General features: G+C 42.4%; 1 protein-coding gene across 2 annotated transcripts; it reads left to right on the forward strand.

Moving 5' to 3' along the window:
• Window positions 1-4,363: 4,363 nt before the first annotated feature.
• pck2 (phosphoenolpyruvate carboxykinase 2 (mitochondrial)) lies at window positions 4,364-16,759 on the forward strand. Of its 2 annotated transcripts, XM_030769505.1 has the most exons (10): window positions 4,364-4,395; window positions 9,826-10,041; window positions 10,582-10,766; window positions 11,081-11,287; window positions 11,590-11,777; window positions 12,092-12,254; window positions 12,985-13,200; window positions 13,878-14,015; window positions 14,829-14,924; window positions 16,291-16,414. In XM_030769505.1, exons 1-10 carry the CDS (start codon window positions 4,364-4,366, stop codon window positions 16,296-16,298), a joined length of 1,449 nt encoding a protein of 482 aa, XP_030625365.1. In that variant the 3' UTR covers window positions 16,299-16,414. The 2 variants fall into 2 exon arrangements, with proteins under 2 accessions (XP_030625365.1, XP_030625364.1); XM_030769504.1 differs by lacking the exon at window positions 4,364-4,395 and having other exon boundaries at window positions 16,290-16,759.
• The last annotated feature ends 7,178 nt before the right edge of the window (window positions 16,760-23,937 follow it).

Raw genomic sequence — 23,937 nt, forward strand, 5'->3', positions numbered from 1 at the left:
AATTGAGGATTATTTTATTGGTACTTCCCGTATCAGGAGCGACAAACAACTTAGTTTGTACTTCCGAGTCAGCATAATTTAGCCGACTTTTTGCTGTAATAAAAGTCTTTTACCTGAACTACCTGACAGTGGCGCAAAAATAACAAATTTTGATGGCACACACTCAACCACTCGCTCCTTTGAAAAAAAAAAACTTGGAGAACTTGAAGCGAACGCTGCAGAAACAAAATAGTACGATTTAGTTAACTTCTTCCATCAACGGAATTGAAATAGAACCATAGAGAACACAAGGGGTTGCTAGAGATTCAGCAACGGCACACGCACAGAGAGAGAGAGAGAGAGAGAGAGAGAGAGAGAGAGAGAGAGAGATGGGGGGGGGGGGGGTCTTAGTAAATCTTAGTAAAGTAAAAAAAAAAAAAAATTCCTCACACTCTCTCAAACTGTGCTGCTATCCCAGTTCAGGCCACTTTACAACGCGGACAGATTATGATACATGAGTTCAGACATCATAATATGAACTATTTGAGATCTATTTTTAACCACGGGTGGAAATCGTAATTTATACACTGACAACCCAGTAGACGAAACACACCGCGCGATACCAGAAGACACCTCAGCTCACACCATACACTCACACCATAGTTTGCGTAGCCGGCTGCCCTCGCTTGACCCGGGTCGACGTTCTTACCACACATTCTTGCTAAATACAAACAGTCTTTCAAAAGCCTACGGAAACATCAGTGGGGACTAAAATTAAACACTTATGAATGAAGAGATTAGTCCGTTGTCGTCTGCTGTTGCACAAATCACTTATGAAATAGTTCTGTATGTTTAAACATTTAAACAGAGCTGAGTCAATTCATTTGGATAAACTCGATCACCCTCGTACAGAAAACAAAAAAAGTGTTGGTTTACATGTTAAGATCGCTGTATTTGTACAAATAAAAATATGTTGATACTCCAATACTCCATACCTGCTCTGCATCCTACAATTGTATGACAGAAGGTGTAAAGTTTATTCTGGCGTAAAGAAGTAAACTGCAAACTACAAACAGAAGAACTACAAACAGATACGTTCACACATTACAAAAACAAACAAACAAACAAACAAACAAAACACGATTAAAATAGACCCAGCCTCTCTATGCAGTGTCACATGAAACTAATCACTGTCAGAAGAAACCACATTTACACTGCATTACAAAGAGCGACTAGAGGTGACAGACAGGCAACCTCAGAACCAAGCACAAAAAGATCAAAGATTGCTGTGCTAATGTGTGTCTGTTCTTCTGTGGGAGAGATCTGAGAGAGAAAGGGTGCATCTAATCTGATCACTGTTGGCCAACATTAAACCCTATCAAATCCTGATGAACCATCACTGTTCCAAACCTACGACAGTGAGGGATTGCATCAATTCTCCATCTCTGAACGTAATCAGATTAAAGGTCACGAGAGTGTTTGTGCTGGTAAAAAAAAAAATGCCATGGTCGTCCTGTAAAACGGAAAAGTTGTATCAACACTGAACTCAGTGCAGTCAGGGGTGTTGTTTGTTGTTTGCTTCCCCCAACCCATCCACTCACACACAATGTATTCAAATGAATGTAATGTCATTCACATGCAAACTATTCATTACCAAGGCCCTGCCCATGTTTGTCAGAACACTAAACCCTCTCCTCAAAAAAAAAAAAAAAAAAACCTGAAGAGTTTTGGCAATTTATTTTCCCCTTCACGAACCGAGCCTGTTTTTAAAGCCCTTGGACCATTAATTATTGCTTAAAATATTATAAAGGGGTGTTAGTGATTGCAGTTTCGAGTTGTTATTGTTTTCGTCTGGTCGCAAAGTCCAGAGAGTAAAGGTCTCTGCGCAGAACACCCATATGAGACAGGGCCAGAAGGGGGAGGGGGAGGGGGGGGAGGGGGAGTCTGAACCGTCAAAGGGTCTGGTCATTTCTTTCACTCATGACCGTAAAACAAACACGCTCGTACTTGTGAGACGCCGCATCAGTGAAGACAAAAGAAATAAATTACCATATATAAAAAAAAGGATGATAATGATATATGATAATAACCCCGCCCACGTGTGAATGAATGAATGGGCCTCGTGTAACGTTATGCACAATCAACCGATCATTGCTTTTTTTGATTATACCTCCTGTGTGGAAAAAGGGGGAAGCATGCAGTTCTAAGTGACTGTATGCCAATGCTGAAAGCTTGTGTTTTCAATATGATTCGGAGACAAAAACACTGTCAGATAAGCGTTTGTTTGTTTGTTTCTTTTCAAGGTGAAGCTGAACATGAAATCACGGGTGGAACAACTTAGCCCTTTGTTCTAGAACAATCTGACCACCCAAACTGACTCTCTCTCTCTCTCTCACGTAGCACCATTGTGCTGGACTGAAGGCCTCTCAGCGGCTCCCAGTGGACTCTGGCAAAGAGATAACAGGACACTATGAAAAGTAATAAAACTCATCCACTGTGACAGTCACTGTCTGTGCATGGTTTTTGAATGATTCAGAATAACTTAGCTCCAAACACCTCCTCTGTAAATAAGGTGACATTTCAAAGTAAATGGACATTTTCTACATGTGAATTTATAATCTGACTCACACAGGGATCTATTCAGATATGCAGCCTGTGACTCAACCTATATCACAGTTCACAGTTCATATGCTACAGTTTAACTAGTGGCTTAGCTGGGCTTCTCTCTCTCTCTCTCTCTCTCTCTCTCTCTCTCATAGATCTCTTTCTCTCTTTCTAGGGACTGTCAAAAGTAGAAGATTATCAGTTAACAAAAACGAGATTTCGTACTGCTGCAGTCCACATGAGGAAACTCTCTCTCTCTTTGTGGAACACATTACAGCATAAGTTAAAGTTACTCTGTGTCAGTATTTTGGTGCCCATATAATGAATAACAGGGACAATATTATTAATGCACTTTTGTGCATGGGTCCAGAGGTCACTCATGAGAATGCAATGCACCATCAATGAACCAAGATATATAGCCAAATACACACACACACACACACACACACACACACACACACATATATATATATATATATCTTGGTTCATTGATGGTGCAGATTGCAGATGGTACAGTGAAAATAAATAAATAAATAAATAAATATATTCACTGTTACGTTTCTCAGATCTGAGAACTTCTGACAGCGTGGCTGAGCATTAGTTACACTTAAAAAGCAAAGTGTTGGAAGAAATACACGTTCATGTGAATGTTGAAGGTTTGGGACTTTATAGATTGAACTGAACGGTAAACATAAAAACAAAGGGACAATTAAAGTTTTATGACATGACAGCTACATACGATTATCATATACCGCCATTCACCTCCAACACGTCGTAATTTCTCAAGGGAGGACGCTTTCACTGTTTTGAAATGACCAATAACCGAGGGACTTTGTGGGATACGTGTGTAACAAGAGAATGCAGGGTAACCAGCAACACGAATGTGCGCGCGCTTCCGCCTAGAGTTCTGGGGTGAGTTCTTTACGTTTGCTGACTTGGCACTATCTTATCGCTCGCACCACCTCCTTGGGGACGTCGACCACCTGAACAGAAGATAGAGAACACAAACCCCACGCTTCACAACTTAGGGTTTTTTGGTCTTCAGAAACACTTAACTGCTCAAGGCGCGCCCTGGTTAAACTACCTCTAAGCGGATACAGGAACTACGGCTTGCATCAGCCGGTCTTTACGGTGATGTAGGCTTTTGGAAGGCGACAGAGAAAACAGACAAGCATTGGAAATTGCAAGATTCAGAAAATTGTTTGAGCAGACCTAACTCAAAGGTTTTTGACCGAGATGCAAGAGCTAGTTTTTTTCTCTCTCTCTCTTCTTGTCGTAATTTATTGATCGTGCAGCTACTTGAATCGCTTCGGTAACTTACTGACCTTATGTTTGGCTCGTGCCCAAGGATAGGCTGCTTATTGACAGAAGTTGCTGCACAAATAGTTACTGTAATTTATGACCTGAGCGCTCAACGTGTTAGACAAAGGAGACTGTACTTTCGCATGTCTCATCTGAACGACAAAGCGAATACTCCAGACTGGGCTGATAGGGTAACGCAATAGGATCTGCGCCGGGGTGTGTGCGTTTGTGATAAGCTACACGTGTTTAGGTGCAAGGTTCTCTCACTGGACGTTTACGTGAGGCATCGTAACCTCAACATTTGAGTCCCACCTCACAGACCGATCAGATATGAGAAGTGATTGGTTCTGAAGTGCATTCAAACGCATTCAGTAACCTTTTTCGGACACCTTTTTTTTTTTTTTTTAAAAAGTTTTGTTTTAGTTTTTTTTATTTTTCATCTTTAAATTATTTTATTTACTTGAGTAGTGCAACAGAGATGTCGTGTCTTCTGCTGGGAGTTCTGCGAAGGTGAGTTATTTATTTTTTTTCTTTTGCTGTTTTGTAAACTGTCATCCATTTCCTCAGCCTTGTCCTCGTGGAACAGAGTGTACGCAGTGTATGGCTCTCTCCCTGTCTGCGACGCACACCGTGTTCTCGATGTCTGTTTAAACAGCCAGTAGGATAAACGCTACTTCCAGTTGTTACAGTTTAAGATTACAGGCAGTTTATGTTTTTGTTGTAGCTGCCATCTGAGCGCTGACCTGATGAAAGGCAACGTGATGTGCAATTTAACAATACAAATTTTATAATGAATATTACAGCCAGTTACAGTCAGTATCTCGTTGAGTATATTCCACTTGGAAGTAATCCCATTTAATCATCCCTCTGAAAAGGTCCTTCTTAAATGACAAACAACACGTAATACGCAACATAGACGTTTACCCAAAATAGGGGGGAATATGTCATATGAATTTGTGAAAACATCTTTAGGTTTAGCCATCACTGCAATGAGGGACAGAGAAAATTTTACGGTGAGGGTTGTCTGACTCCTCGGTTGTATTGCCGACAGCCGAAGGTTGGAAAAATCTATTTGATAGTCCGCATCCGGCTGTGGGGTGGCAGAGAGACTGTGAAAGGACTTTTAGCTTTGGAAACATGTACTCAACAACGCCACCAAATCACAGAGCGATTCTCTGAAATGGTTTTATTGTCTGAGAGTAGAAGTGAACACTTAGCGTGATCATATGAACATGTCCTGTGTTCATGTGAAGCGCTGTATTTTATATGTGAGCACTGACAAACAACAACAACAACAGCAACAACAACAAATCAAAGAACAGAACACAAAGTTCCATAAACGGTTGGGAACAAAGACGCCGAGAAGATACCGAATTTTTTTTCTTCCTAAATTCCTGGCGCATTTTTGAAACTACAGCTAATTATGTGTGGAACTGAATTATGCATCGGAAGAATGTACACTAGGTCTTAATGATTATCACCATGTGGCATTTTTCAGTTACACCTGTGCATTAAGCACTACAGGTTTTAGCGATACTCAATAAACAAGTGCTGTGTGGAGAACCAGAAGGATACTAGTGTGTGTGCGTACGTGTGTGTGAAAGAGTGAAAGATTGTTAAGGAGGTTGCGAAAGCCAATGACAAAGGCGGATACATTCAAGGAATTCTCATGTGCACGTGCAAGTTATTCTACATACTTTTCTACTCGTTCTCTGTTGCAGGGGGGAGAAGCTACGTGGCCCGGTGACGTGAAGTAATTATAATCAGAATGAATGCATAATACTGAAATCTCCCTCAACATCCAGCATGATTTTGTGTTTGGGAAAAGAGTGTTTGTTTTTTGCTATCAAGTGCTTACATATGTATATCAGGTGTGTTCAGGGAAGGATACTAAGATGAGTGTGCATGCATGCATGTGTATGTGTGTGTTTGTGTGTGTGTCTGACAGTGTTTGCACACTGCTGTCTCACTAAGCAAATGACATTACTATATCTTGCATGTACATGTGTGTGCATGCGTTACGTGCGTATAGCTGTATTATTGACTGTGATCATTGAGGATATTAACCCGAAGCATTCAGGGCTTTAGTGGGAGTGTTTGCCTGGGATGACGTTTGATTGGTCGGTTTGCTTGGAGGCGTGCTATGTTCCAGCACAGGAGGATCGACACAGAGCAAAGCTCAGCAGTACTGATGAGAAGAGAGAGAGAGAGAGAGAAAGAGAGGGAGTGAGGGAGAGAGAGAGGGAGAGAGAGAGAGAGAGAGAGAGAGAAAGAGGGGGAGTGAGAGAGAGAGAGAGAGAGAGAGAGAGAAAGAGAGGGAGAGAGAGAGAGAAAGAGAGGGAGTGAGGGAGAGAGAGAGGGAGAGAGAGAGAGAGAAAGAGAGAGGGAGTGAGAGAGAGAGAGAGAGAGAGAGAGACAGAGAAAGAGAGAGGGAGTGAGAGAGAGGGAGGGAGAGAGAGAGAGAGGGAGCGAGAGAGAGTACAGGGGTCAAACTCTGATACATTGACAGACTTATCTTTGTTCTCAGACTTCTGTCATGCCTTCACCCAGTTCTCCAGCCCAGTAAAACACACTAGGGAGGCCCAGCATAGCCCAAACACACAGACTCCCCACACGACATAGCCGTCTCCCAGTCACGGGAATATAACGTAGATATCTTGAACTCAGCGCTGAGACTGCAAAAAGTGTTTTAATGTCCCCCCGCAACACTGGAAATAAAGTGTCATTGAGGAGGGGCCTTTGATTGCCCTGAGACCAGGGCAAAGTGCTTTAACATATACTCTTAGAAGTGGCAAGGGAGGAGGTGTTGTGGGGCGGATGAAAAGATTGTGTCGGGGGAGGGTAAGAGAAAGAAAGGAGAGGAGGATAATGAAAGAAAGGCAGTTTCGTGAAAGAGATTGAAAGGACAGAGCGATTGGAGAAGCAGCAGGAACCCAGCGGCCGTCTCCCTCCGAACGACCCCCGTCTCCGTAATTTCGGTCACAAGTTTGACTGGTCGCGAGTCACACTCTTCCTCCCCGACCTTATGAGTCGAATAATTGGCCTAATAAGGAATAGCGTTTTGAGTGCGATCAAGCTGCATTGGTCTCAGATGATTTCTGGCCTGTTTTTTTTGTCATTTGGGAGACTAGAATATCGTGTTCCTCAAAGACTAGGGTTGAACTTTACTCTGTTAACCTTTACTCCTCCTTTTTCCTTTTTCCTTTTATCCAGTCTCTCTCTCTCTCTCTCTTTGTTTTTGTCTCTGTTCTTTTTGCATACTTACACTGCAGTTAAACAACATTGTTCTTCTTTCTGTCATTTTATTTTGATACTGTGAACAGTGAACGGGGCTTGGCTTTGTGCCACTGATGACGCAAGTTGGTTTGACGTGTGCATGCTGTGTAGAGAGGTGCGGTTTCTGTCTTCTTTCAAACTGTTAAAAGGTCTTTTTTTTTTTTTTGCTCATTGACTTTCTTGATCCATCTGCAACCAACAGCAATGTATTTGGGATGGTGGGGTTGGGGGGGGGGGGGGGGGGGGGGGCATGTGCATGGGGGGATGGGTGGGTGGGGGTCACTCACTCAAAGCTAAGCTGTGTTGCAGGATATCTTCTGTGAACATTGGATATGTTAAAAGGTGATAGGGGGCCCTAAAGTTCCAAAAGACATCTCCTCTGCTTACAGGGTCACTTACGGCCAGAATTGCCCAAATTAGCTTGAAACCGGTGCTGCATGCTGGTCATTTATGTCATAATCAATGGGCTGTGTGTTCTAAATGATTCACATGTGCTACAGATCTTCAGTCAGAAGCGGAAGCGACAAAACGCTATTTGAAAGCATCGTGTAATCAGCCCGGGGTTGGAATGTTACTGTGGTCGTGTCGTCTCTAAGACAACGGACAGCCCAAACCAGTTTCCTGTCTTCTTTTAAGTCACTGCCTCTCATAAACATGATGGTCTTGATTGATATTGTACGTGTATGTGTTCTTGTATGAAAGTGTGTGTGCGTATGTGTGTGTGTGTGTTCGTTCCTCTCTAGCATCCTCTCCAACTGAAGAGGAGTCTACTTCTTTGTAAACAAAGTTTGACTCGATGGCTATCAGCAGGATGTGAACCATAGACTGAATGACTTCTGTAGTCAGCCGTCACACGGCCTCTCTCGCCAGTCAAAATGATGAGAACAGACTTACTTTACCTCAACACCTTACACAACACTCACATCTCCCCCATTTCAGCATCATCAACATCACTCACACCTTAACACTAATGATTCTTTTTTTCTTTATGTATTAAACTCAGCACTCATGTTTTCCTCTGAAAGGTCTGGCGTTCCAAATCCATTGGACCCGACTCCTCTCGACCAACTCTCTAACACATGTCTCCCAGATATTTTTAGACTTTTGGAGTCAAGTTGAGGCATGTCTGTCTGTCAATGTGTGCCCTGTAGAACCATTCGGGTTATTCTCTCTTCAAAATACCCATAGGCAGTGTTCCTGAAATGTCTGGAACTGCAGAGGCTAAGCTGACGATCCACAGTATGACTCTAACGAGTCGAAACTGTCTAGTGGCTCTAGTATATCTCTTCATATGGACATAATGACGGTCACCCTCCTCAGTCTTATGTACACAGACATATGGAGAGGGAGAGTGAGACAGAGAGAGAAAGAGAGAAGGAGAAAGAGAAAGAGAGAGAGAGACAGACAGAAAGAGAGAGAGAGAGTGAGAGAGAGAGAGAGAGAGAGAGATTGTTCCCGGTGCACGTGTTGTGAAGAACTGCTGACTTCTTTTTTTTTTTTTAATCTTGTCAGTATGATATCAGTTGTCAATATGATATCAGCTGGCCACTTTTCCATTGTGATTGAATGGTTTTATTGATCCTGTATTCTAGTGATCTCGTCACTGATAACCTTGTGAAGAGGTTCAAAGAGAAACAAAGTTCCTTTCTCCTGTGTCATATGACCATGCGAATCGTCCTCGTGCATAATTTACACGTAATGAATTAATTACAACTGCTAATGATCAGGTCGTTAGCACCTCGGTTTCCTTGTACCGATTCTTTTCACTTTTAATGCGTAACAGACTCTTCCAAAGACCGGCCATAAACTCTCTGTTAATTTAAACCAACCCTCACAATAAGAGTTTCATTTTTACTACTGTTGTTCTACTGCTCAGTTGTTCTATTGTTGTGTTTGTTGTGATCAAGCCTCTCAGAGAGGTCCGCTACTATGCTTATTACAGTTCCAGTAGTTTTCTCTACACCAACTATGTTACATAATATTACGACTCATCACTTTCCCTGAACCTGGCAGGCGCAGTGAACGTATAGATTTAGTCCCTATAGAGTGTGTAATACATATGCCGTAATGTATGTGCCAAATGTATGTAATATTCACCACAGGGATCATTTTTGGTTTTTTTTTTCCCCCTTTCTCCAAGTGTGGCTCTGTTCCTGACTGCGCTGCTCTCCTAACTGACTGTTTAATTACACTCGTTAGTTGCAGCAGTGATTATATGGTCATGTAAATATATTGCTTAGAGAAGTAATCAGTTCACCGCCGGACTGGTCCCAAATGTTGACCCTCGCAGACTTTAATATCATGACAGCAGATAGACTCACAGAGTGGACTAAGAGAAGCCGTATTTGTAACGTGCAATAAAGGAAGCGGAGGACCCTGACTGCACTGTGTACTACTCGGCATGATGAATTTTAATTGGTTGACTGATCGCTAAGCGACCAGTGGGAGGGACTCATAGCAGATGTGCACGGGCTATGTGACAGGGTCTGGAGCATGGTAAAGGGTCACTGGCTGTCCTTCGTGCGTAGCTTGGCTTTCCCCAGCAGCCCTGTTTCATCGCTGTTGTCGGAATGGACGTGCATATTCATCTGACTAACTCAATACTCCAGCAGGTGTCGCTGTGTTTGACTGCCTCTGATTCACTCCTCTGTGGTTCCTCCTCAGGCGAGGCGGTGTGGGGACTGCCGCGGTCGGGGTCCGCTCCCTCGCCTCCGTCCCGTCTCTTCCCCCGGCCGTGTCAGACTTTGTGTCTGCCGCGGCAAATGAGTGTAAACCCGCGAAAGTGCACGTGGTGACGGGAACGCCCGAGGAAACGGCAAACATCCTGGCGGGTCTGGAGAAAGAGGGCATGGTTAAAAAACTGCCCAAGTACGAGAACTGGTGAGTGGTGAGAATGAAAGCTCTACTTCAGTGGATGCTACTGCTGCAGTGTCTCTGCAGTGGCCTCTTCTGTTTGTGCCCTGACTGCAGTACAATAAAATGACCAGCGTGAGGCGCAAGGCATCACTGTGTTCTTTCTGTGTAAACCTGTCGTCATAACTGTCATTTACTGGGTTTCTCACTGCAAACACTTCAAAACAGTTTATCTATCTGTCTATCCATCTGCCTACCTACCTACCTATCTACCCATCTACCCATCTACCCATCTATCTATCTATCTATCTATCTATCTATCTATCTATCTATCTATCTATCTATCTATCTATCTGTCTGTCCATCTGTCTGTCCATCTCTCTGTCCATCTCTCAGTCTGTCTACCTATGCTTCTGTTTCTGCCCGTCCATCCATCCATCCATCCATCCATCCGTCCATCCAAAAACCACCTGTGTTCATGTATTGCTGTACCATAGGTGTCATGTGTACTTTATGACACGTAACTGAATCTGTACTGATGAGTGTCTGTGTTTTTGCTGTGTGTAGCTGGTTGGCCAGAACAGATCCTAAGGATGTTGCTCGTGTGGAGAGTAAGACGGTGATTGTTACTAAGGAGCAGAGAGACACCATCCCTATCCCCAGCGGAGGGGCCAAGAGTCAGCTGGGCAGCTGGATGAGTGAGAGTGACTTCCAGAAGGCCAGAGAGGACCGCTTCCCTGGCTGCATGGAAGGTACGTCTTTGTGTGTGTGTGTGTGTGTGTGTGTGAGAGAGAGAGAGACAGTTAGTTAGTTCCATATACTCATGTCACCTGATACCAATTCACTAAACTGTCAGCAATATAGGGACTAGAAAAGGTGGTAAATGCTTCACACACAGACGACCCATATATCCAATCTCTTGCCTCCCCCTTCTCCCTGTACACCCCCCACCCTGTCTCTCCCCTCTCTATGCATATCTCTCTCTCCCTATCTCTCTCTGTCTCCCTCTCTCTCTCTGTCTCCCTCTCTCTCTCTTTCTCTGTCTCCCTCTCTCTCTCTCTGCCAGGCCGGACGATGTACGTCATCCCGTTCAGTATGGGACCAGTGAACTCGTCTTTAGCGAAGTTCGGCGTGCAGGTGACCGACTCGCCGTATGTGGTGGCCAGCATGGGCATTATGACTCGCATGGGCACGCCTGTCTTGAAGAAGCTGGCGGAGGGGGCGGAGTTTGTACGATGTCAGCATTCTCTAGGCAGACCGCTGCCCCTCAAAGGTATTTTCACATCTTCCTCAGTATGTATGTGACTATTCGTGAGAATTTTTTCATTACCCCTCGCTCATTGTACCAGGTTTTTTTTCTCAAGCAGTTTACGCAATAAGGCAAACAATGTATCTGTTAACTGTTACATACTGAAAAAGTTAGTTTTGAAGAGGGTACTTTTTGAATCCTCTTACCACCTGTTACTGACGCTAAGGTGGATGTGCAAAATGATCTCTCTGTCATTCTCTCTCTGTCTCTCTCTCTCTCTCTCTCTACTGTCTCTTTCTCCATCTATTTATCTTTCTCTCTTTCAGCACCACTGGTCAACTCATGGCCCTGTAATCCAGACAAGGTTCTGATCTCTCATCTGCCAGACACCAGACAGATTCTGTCCTTTGGCAGTGGTTACGGTGGGAACTCTCTCCTGGGCAAGAAATGTTTTGCCCTGCGTATTGCTTCTCGAATAGCCAAAGACGAAGGCTGGCTGGCCGAACACATGCTGGTGAGAGACTCGAATCCAAGACATGTCCCACAGAGAGGAACCGAGAGATTATATATATAAATATTGTTAAGTTCAGAACGTAATTCTAAACTGTTATATTTGGCCTACAGGAGATTATAATCATCAAGGGTATAATTAGTTGGGATTACAACTTCTCTGTATTTCTTCTGCTTCAAAAATAAATCTGAACTTTGCTGAACACTGAAAATCTCACCGGCCTGTAATGAGTAGGATCTGGTTTACTCCATTACTCCTTCACTGGTTAAATGTAATCCTTCTATCTTTCTTTCTTTCTCTCTCTCTCTCTCTCTCAGATCCTGGGAATCACTAACCCTCAGGGAGTGAAGCGGTACGTGGCTGCCGCGTTTCCCAGCGCGTGTGGTAAGACCAACCTGGCCATGATGAAGCCCGCGCTGCCCGGCTGGAAGGTGGAGTGCGTGGGAGACGACATCGCCTGGATGAAGTTCGACAGTCAAGGTGAGACAAAGGCATCTTTGAGAGGCACCGTCTGACAGACTACCGCAACACCAAACAACCGTAAAACAACCGTAACGCTACTCCAATGTTACAACAGTACCACTGTTATAACTACTGTGTCACACACATAGAGTAATACCCAATCATGTTTCACTTATTATACAACTATATCCTCTAGGTTCAGTGTTTAGGCTCTACACAGGGTATTTGTAATACTATATTGTTTTATAAAACAAGGACATGTATGCTAGGATTAGTACTCATGTCAGTGACCTTGATCAAGGCACCGGCAAGAAGACCTGGAGTTGCTCCGGTGGCGTTGGTGGCTGTCCACTGCTCCTAGCTCATAGTGTGTGTGTGTGTGTGTGTGCGCTCACTCCTCAAGTGTGTGTGTGTGTGTGCTCACTCCTCTAGTGTGTGTGTGTGTGCTCACACCTCTAGTGTGTGTGTGCTCACTGGTGTTAGGATGGTTTAAATGCAGAGGCTGTATTTCACTGCTCACTGCCCAATGTGTGTGTGACAAATGAAGTACTTCCTCTTCTTCACTGGTATTTTTAAGTTGTGTATTGTTTTCTAAATTGGCTTTGTGCTATCTTAACACTGAAGGCATTGCAGGACATACAGGGTATATTACCTGTATTTATTGCATACAAACAACAATAAAAAGAAAACAAACATGTCTCTTACATTAGTGACATTATATATTGACCTGTTTGTTGGTTTCTCTCAGGAAAACTCAGGGCCATCAACCCAGAGAACGGTTTCTTTGGCGTAGCCCCCGGCACATCCTTAAAGACCAACCCTCACGCCATGGCAACCATCGCTAAAAACACAGTGTTTACAAACGTGGGTGAGACCAGCGATGGGGGGGTGTGGTGGGAAGGTCTGGACCCTCCAGCTCCGGGCATCACACTGACAGACTGGCACGGGAAATCCTGGAAACACGGTAAGTGAGTGGAAACAGCACCACCTGGTGGGCTGATTTGGCACCAAAGCCCTGGCCCTGAATCTTTTTCCAAGATGTGCGTGTGAGTGTGTGTGTTTGTGCCCTCAGATATTCATCGTTCACTTGAGACAAGCAGAGAATTTAGACTTTGATTGGAAATATTCAATTTAAATTAACTCTGAAAGCATATATATTGTCCTGCACTAAGTTTGGGACAATATAAAAAGTCTGAAAGTTCATTTTAAATGGGTGTAATTGCTGTGTTGTATCTAGACAAATGATATCTTAGGGACAAAAAACACACTGTAACATTATTAAGAAGACATGTCACTGACAGAGCATGAGTGTATGTGTGTGTGACTGTGTGTGTGTGTGACTGTGTGTGTGTGTGTGTGTGTGACTATCACCCAGTACTGGTGAGGTTTCAGTATTTCACAGTGTCTTCTGGCTCTTTTCTTTGCAGTGCCTACTCCCTGTTACACTGCCCCTAACCAAAGATACAACTCAATTAACAGTCACTGTCACATAAAAAATCCCATCAGTTTCACATAACAGTTTAATACAAGTCCCATTCTACATAAACACATAGCCCAATAATACATCTCTGTGATTTATTATAATAGATATAAACAGTGACTGCTATAAGAGTGGCATGCTGCCCCTGCTGTGTTTTGTAGGAGACCCCACACTGTGCGCCCACCCAAACTCCAGGTTCTGTGCTCCAGCCGCCCAGTGCCCGATCATAGACCCCCTGTGGGAGAGCGATGAGGGTGTGCCCATTGATGCCATCATATTTGGGGGCAGGAGGCCAGAAGGTAAGGTGTCCAGGCAAAACAAAAAAAAAATTAACTCAGAGATTTTGTTCACTTCCACAGTTCACACGAGATCGTCCAGTCATGAAACCCACCCAGCCATTTATAGTGTCATGCTTCAATACATTTACTCTAATACATTTAGAATGATATGATGTTGATAAATAGAACATTTTGAATTTGCAGCTCAGCACATTATTGTTCAATAAGTCTTTAAACATTAAAAAATATGAATTCATGAGATTTATACATTGACAACGATAAAAGATCTTTGAATTTGGGCCTATAACATGCATTTCTCCACAGAATAAAACTATTTTGAACAGAAAAATAATGCAGCACTTTTTTCCGCTGTGAATGATGTGTGAAGCGTGTCAGATGTCAAAGTGACAGTTTTTTTCTGATGTGTGAAGGCTTCTCTCGTGGAGTCGTTTGACTGACAGAGTGTCAGGAGAGACGTGTAATCAACACAGTAACCATGAACATTTTGATCATTTCGATTTTTTTATCACGTTTCTTTGTTATTCCCACTGTGTTTTCAATATGTTCTGTGATTTGATTTTGGTGCTACTAGATAATTAGCATAACAATACTTTCTAGAGAACTTTGATAATGATCTTTCTCTCTGTGTCTGTATTCCTCTCTCTCTCTCCCTCTCTCTCTCTCATTCTTTACGTCTAATCTCTTTAGACTGTAATTAACTTTGTCTTCATCTTGAAAAATAGAACAGAACATCATAGATAAATAAGAAAAATGGTTTATTCCTTCTGTGTTGAGTGTTCTCTCTGTCTCTCTCTCTCTCTCTCTCTCTCTCAGGAGTGCCACTGGTTTATGAGACATTTAACTGGCGTCATGGTGTGTTTGTTGGTGCTTCCATGAGGTCAGAGTCCACAGCGGCTGCAGAGCATAAAGGTGAACATAGATGTCGTTTGGTAGCCTGAGAATGTCATCTTATATGTGTGATTATAGGACGCAAAGCTCTAGTAGAAACAGCATCACTTTCATGAAAAGTCATTATTTCCATTGAGTATTTTATACGTTACGTAAAGATATTACTCATCCATTTAGTGTTGTCACGATACCAGAATTATGACTTCGATACAATACCTGCTTAAATATCTCAATACCGATACCAAAGCAATACCACAGCAAAAACCTAAAACATCAGGAAAAGTAATGGAAGAATAGACGACAGAACATGGAATTTCAAAATCGTTGGTTTTTTTTATTAATATAAGAAAAAAACAGAAAATATTTTTAGAAGGAAAAAAACATAAATTAAAGCAATGGCATTCTATGTAAAATGACAATAATCCGTGTTAATTGAAATCGCAGCATGATCTCAAACTGTTCAGTTACCTCTAACCCATCCTAAGTCTTGGCTGTGTAACTACTGTCAACTCAGCCGTTGATCCTTATCTTAATTCTGACCTTTTCTTTGTCAAAATTCAGAATAGATTTATATGTATTAAACAGGTTTGACGTGTTGCCTCCCTTCTCGAGACACACTGTAAAACAGCGCTTGCACAGCGGTGCTGCTGTGTTTAGGGGCTCACCCTTTTTTGTCCGCTTGAAAGCCGAAGTATCCCCATACTCCACTTCGGGCCCCCTCTTTGTCGATGTTCAGGTGTTGCTGAAGCCGCTTCCGTCTCTGCACGTCTCCGCTCTCTCTACCGTTGCTCCCAACTCACTTTATGCTGTGGCTCATGTTACAAACTCAGGGTTGTCAGGGTTGTTTCCTGCAACGTCACACACACCGCTATTGCAACATCACCGCAGTCAGCGTTGTGTTTACAGAGACAGATTTCTATTAGCCAGTTCAAATAGCCGTTCGCATGATAAAAGTATTGATTTTTTTTTTCAAAATGCTGGTATTGTACCGTTTTCAAAACACTAGTACCGCAGTACTTTTTCAGTACGGTTTACCAGGCAACACTACATCCATTACATGGAAACCTTATTCAGGGAAGTGAAATCAGCAGGCCTGTGCCGTGGTTGATACTGTTGAAGTGCATAACCGCAGAAAACCACAGAAGTTGTCTGTGGCATCATTAGCCACACGACCAGGACTGGTTTATCATCATTAGAGTTCAGTTGGACAATTAGTCCTTAAATATCAATGAAACATTAACCATAATTAATGGTTGTGAGGGCTAATGCTTTCATTGGATCTGTTCTACGTCTGGAGTGGAGATAATCTGAGAAGGTGGTAACCTTGTCTCTGTTTAATGGGGAGCGTTTTGTCAGACTGTTCTGTTTTTATTCCTTGTTCCACAGGCAAGGTGATCATGCACGACCCGTTCGCCATGCGGCCGTTTTTCGGCTATAACTTCGGCGACTACCTCGCCCACTGGCTGAGCATGGAAACACGCAAAGGCCCCACCCAGCTGCCGAAGATTTTCCACGTTAACTGGTTCCGAAAAGACCCGAAGAACGGCTCCTTCCTGTGGCCGGGTTTTGGTGAGAACGCCCGCGTGCTGGAGTGGATCTTCCGCCGTTGCGAACGTAGCCGAGAGGACGAGGCTGCGAAAAAGAGCATCGTCGGATGGGTACCACAAGAGGGCGCCATCGATGTGACAGGCCTGGGAGGCAAGGTGGATATGGGAGCCCTGTTCGATCTGCCAAAACCCTTCTGGCAGAAAGAGGCCCAGGAGCTCCGATCTTACTTCACCCAGCAGGTGGGGTCTGACCTCCCTGCCCAGGTGGAGGCAGAGCTGAGAGCACTGGAGGAGAGAGTGAGGGATTGAGGGATGGAGAGAGAAAATAAAGAAAGCCACAGAGAGGCGAATGAAAAGAAGAAAAAAAAGAATAAACGATGAACACTACATTACACTGACGCTGCAGTGTGGGGGTCTGCATTGTGGGGGTGGGACCTGAGACAGAGGGGTTGGGATTGGGATGGGAGGGGGTTGGTACTTTTTAACTGAGTGTCATTGCGGGTTGAAGAACTCTGTAATGGGAAAAGCAAAGCCTGAATTGAATTTATGTTTTAAAAAAAATAAACAGTGACACACTGTGACATTTTCAAGTAAAACTCGGGAACAGCACGCCCTCACTGTTAATGAGTGGGTTAGGCATTAGATAATTTAACTTAATCAGTGCCTCAGTGCCTTACTTACATTTCACGACAGATTTTAAAACTCAATCGAATGTTTACAAGCTATCAGCCAAAGCATCAGCAATTAGACACTAGAACATCTAGACACTAGAACATGTCACCTGTGATTGGTCAGGAGTTACCTCAGGATAAAGATTGGGGAGGTTCTGTTTTCACTGGCAAACAGGACAAAATAACCATTTGGAAATAGTGTGACTGATACATAACCCAAAACACAGGGTGAAAAAAAAACGACCTAATTCTCCCACTGTGAGGTTTGTCACACTGTTTGCTCAACTGACTGTAATCTGTTTCTGAGTGAAAATTTAACCTTCCCCATTCAAAGCAAAGCAAATCTATTGATGATTCCAGCTGTAAGTGTTGAGAGGTTGAAAGGACTTTAGTGTAGCTCTGTTAGTCTCATGCTGCTGAAAAGTGGGATTACAGAGAGGTTAGATTTCACATTGTGTTTTAACGGTAATGCAGTTTATCTGTTTATGGTCCTCCTCCAACCAAACCAAGAACCTGGGACACATGAAGGACACCTTCAGGGAAGACACCAGCAGTCAACCAATACAATGTTTTAATTATATTCTAGTTCAAAACGAATTGTTTTTTTTGTAATGAACCTCAATGAGATTAAGTTTACACTTAAACTAAACTGAAGATTTCTGGACCAAAGGTTGCTGAACATGTTTCTCAGCAAAGGAATGTGAAAATGTCTTTATTATTGGAGATGATATTGAATAAAGGACCTCAACTTGACTGTCTCTGGTACTTACGTCAACACACACAAATTATAAAATCTGTTAAAACTAATGTGTTTAGATGTAAGCTCAGAGATGAAAAACTTTAATGAAAAAAAAACTGGTCAGAAGTAATAGGAAAGTGTCAGTGTGATATAGTTTGTGTCTATTTTATATTCAGGCATAGTGAGTAACACTGCAACACAACCACTGTACAATGAGTAAGTTCATGATTTCATAATCATATAGTTTATGAACACATGCATTTTTAATCAGAGAGCCACAGAAGTCTGCAGACAGTACATCCGTTTTCAGGACATAGTTCAATATCTCCAACCCAATCTCTCACTGCTGACATGTGTTAGGGTCAAGCGAACAAGCAAAGATAGTAACGCAATTACAGCAATCACCAGTGCTTCTGTAATGACTGGTTCATAGGATCCAACTGCATGGTTCGTGAAGTTTAATAAAAAGGAGTCTCACCAAAATCCAAAATACAATCCAAGAACAGCGGTTGACCGAACAGGCCAAGTTCAGATCAAGGAGGAGGCAATGACAGAATATGAAATCAATGCGATCACAGTAAAAAAAGGTCTTCTCGGCTTCTCACACGGTTTTCTGAGATTCTACGCCTGTGTGGCGAGGGGCAATAAGGCGAGAATGGAGAGAAGACAGACTACGCCACCTTGGGACTCACGCCCCGGGACATACTGTCCCAAGAACCTCGAGTATTGGTTTGGAGACCAATAAAGCACACAGACTCGTTACTGATATGAGACAGAGACGCTTTTTCAAAGTCAAATGTTTTATTGAACTGAACAAATTGATCAAAAGAACAAGGAGTGGAGTTGCTGGGAAAAAAATATAAATAAATAAAATAACCCAAATGACAGAAACCATGAGTGTATGGGTATAAATACAGCACTTTTACAAATTTAACTTGAAAGGCCTTATTACAAAACCTAAAACGGTAGTTAAACCCTAAACCACATAAACTGCCAGTCCAACAGAAACTAAACTAAGAAAACTGAACCGAGGCCACTTGTGGATGGGCAGACAACAATTGTTCAACATGCCCAGCCAGCGGGTCAAACCAAGGGGTTACAGTTTTTTATGATTGTTTACACACTCATTGCGGAATTTCGCTCATTGTGTCAAAACTCTACACACAAGCGAATGAGACACATTCGAGACAAACATCTCACTTCTATGTCAAAAAGAAACTCTGCAATCAAAACCTAACAATCCTTTTTCAAAATGGCATTTTTGCGACAAAATGATGCACACATGCACCATTTGAATTACTCTTTGAAAGCAGCAACAACACGCTGATGTACTTTATACAAAGCACTTCTGTCTTTAGTATTTCGTATACTTTTTTAATTTTCTTATACAGGCTCCTGTGAAAGATTGTTCCAGTACAGTACATCTACTCTCATTTCAATGAACACACAAAAAAGAAAAGCTTCAGAGGAAAAGTATATACAGCTTATTTTTTTTTGCCATTGTAGGTTTTTACAACAACAAGAAAACACAAAGAAAAATAGAATTGCAGTACAGTAACCAATACAATATGTTACGCTAAACTCAAAAATAATAACAGTAAAATTACAGTGCAATGATAAACAAAAATTTGTATTTATGGAATTGTAAGGGATGAGGTGGATGGTTTATGGATCCCGCCCTCTGTTAGGGTCTGGCCACATCACCTCGTTCACATCACAAGTAATGTCATCCCTGGCTGGGCAACAGGGAAACTATCGCTTTGCGTGCAGTATCCAACCCTGGACTGACCCCACCTCAGTGTCTCCACATACCTCTTCCATTGCTTGCAGAAGAGGCAGGCGGGCATGTGGTTGGTGGTCATACACTTTCCAAAGCCAAGCCGAAAAGAATTCCTCAGTAGGACTGAGAAATGGGGAGTAAGGGGGCAAGTATACAACTGTGAAGTTATTGTTGTTGGTGAACCAGTCTCAGACCAGAGCAGCCTGGTGGAAACTAACATTATCCCAGATCACAACAAACCTGGGCTGCTCTGGTCTGTCCAGTGCAAGTATGTAGTACATCCAGAAATGTGATTATGTGTGCTGTGTTGTAGCGACCTAGGGTGATATGGTGATGGAGAACACCTAGCAGACTCCTTGCAGGAGCCCCCACCCCCACCGAAAGCTTACCTGAGGTCTATTTGTAGCGCTAAGGCTCAGACTGATTGGTGTTTAATTACCGTGCAAGTGTTTTCATATGTATGTTTGGGTGTTGCCAATTTCAGCTATGTTTTGCATTTCTGATAGAAGTGTTTTCCCAATGATTGCAAGAGGTTCATTCGTGAACAATGTGTCCAATGTAGGAAACGGTGTGTAGTGTTTTGCAAACAGTGTGTTACAGAATTGCAAACAGAGCGCAAAGCAGAACATGTGTTTGTAGTTGTGGTGCCTTTGTTTAAGACATGGTTGGAAAAGTTACGGTTTTGGTGCTTTTGTCAAGGCATTCACTTCCAGTGTGTAAGCAATCGGCACAAACTGTAGTACTGGAACACCGCCCACCATAAGCCAATGCAGACTCACAGGGACAGGAGCAAAAGGGTGAGCATGTACCACCAGGTGCTTTATATAGTCTAACCCTTATTAGGGCATTGGCTGGGGGAGGAGTCAGGCCTGAGCTGCGTTCACTACCTCTAAACATGGCCACTGCATTCACTGGTACTGGAGGAGCATTCTCCACCACACGTGGAGACAGCAGGCTGTATGGTTGGGTGACCCAACAAACTGAAAATGAGTCAAAGAAACCACTCAAAACAGGTGAAACAAGACACAGAAATAGCCTTTTTCCATTTTCAAATCCACCTCGAGATTTATTTACCATATGGATTTTGCATGTTTTCATTTCTAAAAAAAATATGTTGACAATGTTTCCGTTTTCATCAAAGTACAAACTTGACAAACTTACTGCACCACAAAAAAGGAAGTGAAAGTATTTCTCTTTCTTAGAAATAATTTCTCCCCTGAGTTTCAACCATAACCTCTTGGTGAAAGGACTTAAAATATTAATTATAAATACAAATTAATACTGAGAGGATAGGAGATAGCAGAACAAACATTCAAAACTAAATACAACTTGTAAACTTGTTTCCTAAATCCAAAGACTTAATGAAAAAGAATTGTGAAGGCAGTCGAACAAGTGAATGTGTGTGTGTAATGCGTGTGCGTGTGCATGTGTGTGTGTGTGTGTGTGTGTGTGTGTGCTCTTCAGAAAGTCAATCTGTATGGGTCCTGTCTTAAACAGGTTCACTTCACTGTTTTTTGTTTTGTTTTGTTTTGTTTTGTTTTCTTTTCTTTTCTTTTCTTTTCTTTTCTTTTCTTTTCTTTTCTTTTCTTTTCTTTTGTTTGGTTTGGTTTGGTTTGGTTCGGTTTTGTTTTGTTTTGCTTGGTTTGGTTAATAAAACATTAGACTTTAAGACAACAATACCCAAAAATAGATCATAGGCTATATGTCACTGTTAAATTTTCTATTACAAACAGAATTGTGTCAAATCATGTTTTCTTCACTACGGAGTAGATGTCCTCTTTTTCTCTGCCAGTTTCAGGCGGTCTCTTAGTCTGCAACCCCTTTACCTCTGCGTACTCTGTCTCTGATCCAACTTCAGGTTTCTGGTTCGGTCCAGATGTGTTTTTGGTCTGGCGTTTAGAGAAGTCTACCTCACCATAGTGGATCTCATTCTGTTCTTCACTCTGCTTCAAAACAGATGCATTAAATATAAATACATGATTTAAAGAAACAGGCAGTTGATGTCATAAAATTAGTTTGAGTGACAGGTGTATACAATAGTGGTTGAGCCACTTGTGGTGGAAGCATCTTACCTGGCTAGGATTTCCCCCCTCCTTCAAAACAAACAGAAACATTAAGTTTGACAGCTATCTAGTACATAACTGTGTACACCAATAGAAAATGTGGAGCCATTTTACCTGACTTGGATTTTTCTCCTTCTTCATATCAGACTTTTTGGATTTTTTCCCTCTGAGAAATAAATGAGACATTAAACATTTAGCTGTTTCTTGCCTCACTGGTACTTTTCTATTCTGGTTATCTGTATCTGTCATTTCAGTTCTGTAACTGATGTACACGATACAAACTAAAAAGAAGAGGATAAATGGTGAAGTCCCATGTATCTCTGATTTGCTTTTCCTCTTACCAAACTTAAAAAAGTTCTTAAGTTAAAACAAAACAGGTCATGTCCCTCTTGGTAAACAGACCAGAGCTGGGCTGTTGTGTATAATTGTGGCTCTGCTAATGATGTCATCCAGAGACAATATGAAAACATTAGTCAATCTGACATCATTTCCCCTGACTTTAGCTGTACACCATAATTCTTCTCTGACTAGTTCATCGTTATCACAGTCGAGTAGTGAAATGCTTAAATCCTGACCTGGATGTCTGAATACTACACTGAGTTGAAGTAAGCTTAACTTGTCCACATATATGTGTGGACATTTGTACAGTGTTCTACAGAGCGATTTCCACTGAGGCAATGAAAGAGATGAGAAGTGCATTTGCCTTATGACACAGACGATCAGCACACAAAGCAGAAGTAGAACTGCTGCTCCTCCAGCATAGCCAATGTACATCATCACTTTTGACTTTGGCTCAGGCTGTCCTGTAAACACAAGGTCTTATTGAGTTACAAGAAACACAGAACTATTTCAAACAATGGGCGATAACAGCAGTCAACCGCTGTGGAACATGAAGAAGTCAACGACAGCAGAACATGGGAAAAGGTTATGACACACTACCACGGTAACATATCAATCAATCAGTCTGATTGATTATTTTCTTTCCTTTCAGATATAAGCATAATACCAAAATTTGTTCTGTATTCTAATTTTACAGATTCTCCATTCTGGGTTTGAAGTGTCACTTTGTGTTATCTTCCTTTGTTTCTGACAGTTCTTCAGCCCTTTAACTACTGTGTGTCAGTGTGTTGTGTTTCTAAGTCAGATATAGTCAGTGCACCAAACTCACCCTCTATGGTCAGCAGGACAGAAGGTGAGTTCTGGGAACCCTGTGTGTTTGTAGCTTGGCAGTAGTACTTTCCCTGATCCTCAGCAGTCACATTTACAGTTATCCTGCTTCCAAAGCCCTTTGGTGTCCGCTCTCCTTCTCTGTACCAGGTGTAGTTGTCCACTGTGGGATTGGCTTGGCTTTGGCACGATAAAGACACATTACTGCCCACTGGAACAGGATGAGGAGACTCAATAGTGGCTTTAGTTTCCTTTGGGGAGACTTTGGAGGAGGAAAGAAAAGCAGTAAAAGAAAACATGTTAGCACTTTGACAGTTATGTGTGTGTGTGTGTGTGTGTGTGTGTGTGTGTGTGTGTGTTTGCATCTATGTTGATCAATTCTCATGTCAAGTTCCACTTAAAAAACAAACACTTACACACAACTCGAATCATGGTTGTCTCAGCACTGGTATAACTCCCACTCTCTGTTGGATAAGTTACGTTGCGGGAGATGTTGATCATGTGATGAGTGTATGAGACAGTGAAAGTTAGATTTGAGAAAAGTGAGGTGGTTTTGTCCACGTTCTGCCTGAACTGAGTTAAAGGTTCCCCTGTTGTTAGTGGAGAAGACCAGGAGAGGACAGGGACAAATTTTGGACATGGAACATCAACAGAGCAGGTCAGTGTCACTGTGGTCCCCTCCTTCACTTCACCCACAGACGTCATGTTTGGTTTCTGAGGAGAGTCTAAAAAAACAGCAGACACAACACAGCCTTCTTATTTGGGGAAGCATTCCTTCCTGAAAGGAAATCTTTATTGCATTAGCACCTGACTCCACTTTTCCCACTTGTGGTGTGTCAGATAGTGTTTTGCCAAATTTTTAATTTGATGTGCAAGGACTTTTTGTGATGAATGGAAAAGAATTTATTCATTAACGGCATAAGCACTGTGGCAATTTCTCTCTTACCTGTAACAATGATTCTTAAAGGTCTGTTTCTTAGTGTCTCCTTGTTAAATGTTACTTTAAACTGCGGCATCTCAATTCTGAAGAAATACAAATCTGAATGATTAAGTCCGAGGCCATGGAA

The sequence above is a fragment of the Chanos chanos genome, chromosome 3 (assembly GCF_902362185.1).
Source record: "Chanos chanos chromosome 3, fChaCha1.1, whole genome shotgun sequence".
In the NCBI taxonomy this organism is placed as follows: Eukaryota; Metazoa; Chordata; class Actinopteri; order Gonorynchiformes; family Chanidae; genus Chanos; species Chanos chanos.